The sequence below is a fragment of the Oncorhynchus kisutch genome, linkage group LG29 (assembly GCF_002021735.2).
Source record: "Oncorhynchus kisutch isolate 150728-3 linkage group LG29, Okis_V2, whole genome shotgun sequence".
NCBI classification, from domain to species: domain Eukaryota; kingdom Metazoa; phylum Chordata; class Actinopteri; order Salmoniformes; family Salmonidae; genus Oncorhynchus; species Oncorhynchus kisutch.
This window is the reverse complement of record NC_034202.2, coordinates 37,784,206-37,790,808: the sequence shown is the minus strand read 5'-3', so window position 1 is coordinate 37,790,808 and position 6,603 is coordinate 37,784,206. Positions and strand designations below refer to the sequence as shown.

The following is a 6,603-nucleotide window of genomic DNA, read 5'->3' as shown; positions in this document are numbered from 1 at the left end:
TGTGTAAAGTGTAAATGTGTAAATGTGTTTACATTTATGCTACATATAGCCTAACATGTTGTTTTCTTAACAAGGAGGCTTAAATGAATGTGTAAAGTGTAAATGTGTAAATGTGTTTACATTTATGCTACATATAGCCTAACATGTTGTTTTCTTAACAAGGAGGCTTAAATGAATGTGTAAAGTGTAAATGTGTTTACATTTATGCTACATATAGCCTAACATGTTGTTTTCTTAACAAGGAGGCTTAAATGAATGTGTAAATGTGTAAATGTGTTTACATTTATGCTACATATAGCCTAACATGTTGTTTTCTTAACAAGGAGGCTTAAATGAATGTGTAAAGTGTAAATGTGTTTACATTTATGCTACATATAGCCTAACATGTTGTTTTCTTAACAAGGAGGCTTAAATGAATGTGTAAATGTGTAAATGTGTTTACATTTATGCTACATATAGCCTAACATGTTGTTTTCTTAACAAGGAGGCTTAAATGAATGTGTAAATGTGTTTACATTTATGCTACATATAGCCTAACATGTTGTTTTTGAGGCATTTTATTATGATATGTTCTCAAAAACAAATCAACCTTTGAAATACTGTTATTCCTTAACCTCGTACATCTAAAACTGTCAATCACCATCATCAACATCATCATCATGTAATGATTCGCTGGTGCAACGCCTGACGTGACAGGAAAGTACCGTAGTTTCCTGCGGTTGGGTCCGTAGCAAAACTATTGGGTGATCAGTAGGCTATTCTAGAAGACCTTTACCATACAGACAGACTAGACGTTGGAGCTCTCGACCACTCAACGGTGTTACCATCAGAAAGGTGTAATAAATTAGTTTTAAGGATTATTATAAAGTAGTTGCAACGGTAAACGAACTGAAAATGGGGAGAAAGAGGACAAGGGAAATCATAATTCTCAGAGGACTCCCCGGATCAGGGAAGACAGCTCTGGCAAGGTAAACTTTTTTATATCGCAAGAGGAGGATTAACAAGTCGTTTTTCTTGATGATAATAAACACATTGCTAAAATAAACAATTCGATTTACCGTTATCAAAATAAATAGTTTTAAATATACACTGTGACTTGTTCTCCATCCTATCCTTGATTAGCATATATATTCATATATATTTGGTCAAATGTAAAACTTGTACAGGAGTTTTCAGTTCATTTATAGCACAGACTACATTGATATAGCTTCTGTAATTAAAAAACATATATATGATAGGATAGGATGAACTGTCCCCGAGGGGAAAATTGTCTTAGACACCAGTGTTGATGGAGCCTATTGATCAGCTTTACTTGTATTTGTAAAAAATTAAATAAAAATGGAAATAATGAATCTAACTACTCCTGAGGTGCTGACCTGTTGCACCCTCAACAACCACTGTGATTATTATTATTTGACCCTGCTGGTCATCTATGAACGTTTGAACATCTTGGCTATGTTCTGTTATAATCTCCACCCGGCACAGCCAGAAGAGGACTGGTCACCCCACATAGCCTGGTTCCTCTCTAGGTTTCTTCCTAGGTTTTGGCCTTTCTAGGGAGTTTTTCCCAGCCACTGTGCTTCTACACCTGCATTGCTTGCTGTTTGGGGATTTAGGCTGGGTTTCTGTACAGCACTTTGAGATATCAGCTGATGTAAGAAGGGCTTTAGAAATAAATTTGATTTGATCTGATGATTAAAAATACCTCTGTTTTCAAAGATGTCGACTACAATGCAATACTTAAGGAATTTTAAGTAGAAAACAACTCCTTGGCCTACATTAGAACACCACCACAGAAGCTTCACGATTGGCATCTTCCCAATTAAGTAAGTTGTTGTTTGGCTACTTGAAGAGAACTATGGCCTATAACTTGCAACCCACCTCTTCCAATGCATTGTGGAAAAGTGTTCATCGAATTCTACTATACAGATGAAGAGCCGAAATGAGTATAACATCCTGCAATTCAACCCCAGGCTACTATAAAACCTTCTATTGTGGCATAGTGAGAATGCTTCATGCGCAATTGCGTTGTTTTTGTGTTATTGGTTAATTAGCATAGCATATATAGCATATTCCCATATCTGATTTTTAACTGTTGTCAAAGCCGAAATGAATATGACATCTTGGCATTTAAAGTATACAACATTTTTTAAATGTCACATAGCCTACTATAAAATGTGTTTTTTTAGGATACTCAAATTGCCAACTATTTAGGACGCAAGTATAGGATTTCGGACATGGCTACGAGGGTTGAATATGGGTATTTTACAAATCCCGAGAAGAAATCCCTTTTCTCCCGCTTAACCCGTTATTTTCCGACAAAAACATTACACGCCACAGGAAAAAACATAAAAGCACATAGATGTAGCCATGCTCTCTTGCGTAAATAAATTAAACAAGCTAGGCTAATCTTTTTTAGTATAAACTGTATTATTGTACTGTATTGTATTATACTGTTTTATAAGGACTGGAATTATGCACCTCGTTCAAACTATGATAAAGCAGGGAGAGAACATGCGATTCTGTTGCAGCACATGCGGCCTATAGGCTAGCGAATATATATATTTTGAAATAATATTTCCCCTGTTATTAGGCTACCTCCTCTTTCTCGCTATAGTGTTGTTTCCTTGCTTTCGACAGTTAAATTAAACAAGGTTTGTTGTCCTTATCTTGATCATTCTGATGACATGCTTGAATAATATAGGACTAGAATTAGATGCAGAAGGCATTCACTTCTCTATAAATTAGACGCGCATTCACGAATATTAAATGGTTATGGGTCTAGGGAATGAACCATATATGTTTCAAATCATCCCTTTAAACCCCGTTGGGAATATACAACGACAAAAAAAACTACAAATTATATATTTTTTGACTGAAATAGGTCGTGCTAGTGTCAGAGGTCGAGTACAATAAACGTGTTTTATTTGGCTCTCTCAGTTGTGGCTTTACCAGTAAAAATAAAACCATAGCTACAAAGAGAGGACCATTAGGACAATTCAAGTTGCTTTAGCAATGGCACATATACTTCAAATGAGTAGGCAACACTCAACACCCATCCATCCATCCTCAACAGCCTCCTCCTGCAGTGTGTTCCACATTGCCACCACATTCAGCAGCGTCCTTATGCTGATGATTGCATCCAAAACATTGGCTCATTGAGGGCTGTGAGATACAGATCGTTAAGCTCCCGCTGAAAAGTGCCCGTTGCCAAAAAACCCGAGGGTGGATAGCACTTGGATGTAGATCTTATATCTTCTCAAAAATCCTGTAAAATTGGTTTTGGGAAAGAATATCTGATTAGACAATCTGTACTTTCTGCAAAAAAAAAAAACACCTATAAAAATGCGCGTTTCAAACAGCAAGATCAGCCATCTCTCATTCGATTTCCCATTATCTCAGTCTTCTATATTTCGCACGTGCCTTTAATTTAACAAATAACGGTACTTTATATGGATAATTATCATAACAAATGGACTGTGATCAAATTAAATTAAATAGCCTGTCAATATATGTCATATCATGATTTCACAATATAAGTAGAATGAAATCGAAAAATGACTATATGACTACTCTCACAATTTCACACATTTTCAACATATATTTTCCCCATTCTAATTTTGACAAGCAGTTGCCTTAGTCCACCACTTATCATTGTGTGTATGCATGGTCAAGGCTGTGCGTAAATTTACACACACTCTCAAGCAAACGTTCACATTGATAAATCTCACACTTTGCGTAGAAATGATCCCGCACATGGTTTACGCACATATTTGTTGTCTAGGCATGATTAATAAATGAGGCCTCCTGTACAGTCATCCCCAGGGACCAGTTTTCTTCATGTGGAACTGACAGCGTTTTAGCAACATTAAACCTTATTCAAATCTGTTCATATACAACCCTATGAAGAATATAATATATATTTTTAAATTGACAAGCAAGCACTTAGATTTGGTCATTTTCATGTTTTCATAAATTCTTAGAATGTTTGGGAATTACATAGAGTAAGGCATTTCTGAAAATTCTATAGCAATATAGAGAGGGAAAGCGGCCGTGCATTTGGACAATTAATAGACATGGTAGTAAATACAACCTAATAAAAGCAACTATCTCATCCAGGACCAGAGTCTCTGCAGACCGATGCACCATAGCCAATCAGAGCTACAGTAGGCCTTTATGCAAATTAGCCATTTGCCACATAATTCACTTTGAACTGGACTGTGTTTACAGACAGTTGGGTCTGTCATCATTCACTTTGAACTGGACTGTGTTTACAGGCAGTTGGGTCTGTCATCATTCACTTTGAACTGGACTGTGTTTACAGGCAGTTGGGTCTGTCATCATTGACTTTGAACTGGACTGTGTTTACAGACAGTTGGGCCTGTCATCATTCACTTTGAACTGGACTGTGTTTACAGGCAGTTGGGCCTGTCATCATTCACTTTGAACTGGACTGTGTTTACAGACAGTTGGGCCTGTCATCATTCACTTTGAACTGGACTGTGTTTACAGGCAGTTGGGTCTGTCATCATTCACTTTGAACTGGACTGTGTTTACAGACAGTTGGGCCTGTCATCATTCACTTTGAACTGGACTGTGTTTACAGGCAGTTGGGTCTGTCATCATTCACTTTGAACTGGACTGTGTTTACAGGCAGTTGGGCCTGTCATCATTCACTTTGAACTGGACTGTGTTTACAGACAGTTGGGCCTGTCATCATTCACTTTGAACTGGACTGTGTTTACAGGCAGTTGGGTCTGTCATCATTCACTTTGAACTGGACTGTGTTTACAGGCAGTTGGGTCTGTCATCATTGACTTTGAACTGGACTGTGTTTACAGACAGTTGGGCCTGTCATCATTCACTTTGAACTGGACTGTGTTTACAGGCAGTTGGGTCTGTCATCATTCACTTTGAACTGGACTGTGTTTACAGGCAGTTGGGCCTGTCATCATTCACTTTGAACTGGACTGTGTTTACAGACAGTTGGGCCTGTCATCATTCACTTTGAATTGGACTGTGTTTACAGGCAGTTGGGTCTGTCATCATTCACTTTGAACTGGACTGTGTTTACAGACAGTTGGGCCTGTCATCATTCACTTTGAACTGGACTGTGTTTACAGGCAGTTGGGTATGTCATCATTCACTTTGAACTGGACTGTGTTTACAGACAGTTGGGCCTGTCATCATTCACTTTGAACTGGACTGTGTTTACAGGCAGTTGGGCCTGTCATCATTCACTTTGAACTGGACTGTGTTTACAGGCAGTTGGGTCTGTCATCATTCACTTTTAACTGGACTGTGTGTTTACAGGCAGTTGGGCGACGCACAATTGGCCTAGCGTCGTCCGCGTTAGGGAGGGCTTGGTCGGTAGGGATGTCCTTGTCTCATCACGCACCAGCGACTCCTGTGGCGGGCCGGGCGCAGTGCGCGCTAACCAAGGTTGCCAGGTGCACGGTGTAGCCTCCGACACATTGATGCGGCTGGCTTCCGAGTTGGATGCCCGCTGTGTTAAGAAGCAGTACGGCTGGTTGGGTTGTGTTTCGGAGGATGCATGACTTTCAACCTTCGTCTCTCCCGAGCCTGTACGGGAATTGTAGCGATGAGACAAGATAGTAGCTACTACAATAATTGGATACCACGAAATTGGGGTAAAAAAAAAAAAAAAATGTAGGGCTCATAAGATATCTTTAATGTAGGGCTCATTATATGTATTTCATGTAGGGCTCATTATATGTCTTCAATGTAGGGCTCATCAGAGTCAGGTAGCATCAGGTTTGAATTTTCAAACAAATCCAGACATATACAGTCATACACTTTATAATGCTTTTGAATGACCCTTCCAGTTTTTGCGGGAAATCCGGGTTACCGTGAGAAAAGCGATTTATTCTCGGTATGGAACATTTGTAAAATACCCGGGAAAATATTCAACCCTAATTACAATCCATATGGACATTCAAACTGTTAAGAGCAAAAACGAAACCTTTCTATTGGCCTTTCTAGTCACTAGACTCTTCCATCCTTGTGTTGTGGAAGTGTTATGGCTACACTTCAGAAGAGGTGTTGTAGTTAAGTTAACAACAGAAGAGTAGGTTTAGACTCAGTCCTCCTGACCCTCTAGCTCAGCGTTTCCCAAACTCGGTCCTCGGGACCCCGATGGGTCCACGTTTCAGTTTTTTTCCCTTCATCACTACACAACTGATTCAAATGATCAAAGCTTAATGATTAGTTGATTATTTAAATCAATCCAAAAAAACTAAATGTGCACCCATTTGGGGTCCACAGGACAGAGTTTGGAAATGTCGCTGTAGACAAAGCTGTGTCTTAGCAACCCTGTGCCCCTGGAAGAGAAGGGTAGCTCCCCCCCCCCCCCCCCCCCCAACCAGGGTACTATAAGGGTACTAGAGTGTGATGTCAGACCCCTAGTGGTCTCCTGAGTAGTATCATCTCACAGGTATAGTCACCACACACACACACACACACACACACACACACACACACACACACACACACACACACACACACACACACACACACACACACACACACACACACACACACACACACACACACACACACACACACACACACACACACTTCTCT

At 39.6% G+C, this 6,603-nt stretch overlaps 1 protein-coding gene across 3 annotated transcripts in view; it reads left to right on the top strand.

Annotated features, from left to right (window-relative positions):
* The first annotated feature begins 726 nt into the window (after positions 1–726).
* Positions 727–6,603, top strand: part of LOC109873515 (NEDD4-binding protein 2-like 1) — an 11,031-nt gene continuing 5,154 nt past the window's right edge. Inside the window, exons 1-2 of one of the 3 annotated variants that reach the window (XM_031809588.1) lie at positions 732–968; positions 1,720–1,826. Coding sequence is in view for 2 of the 3 variants with exons in the window: in XM_031809587.1 (XP_031665447.1) it covers positions 895–968 (74 nt within the window). In the remaining variant the exon portion in view is untranslated. Of the gene's footprint in view, positions 969–1,719; positions 1,827–6,603 lie in introns of all 3 variants that reach the window. The other 2 variants (XM_031809587.1, XM_031809586.1) reach the window with 2 other exon arrangements.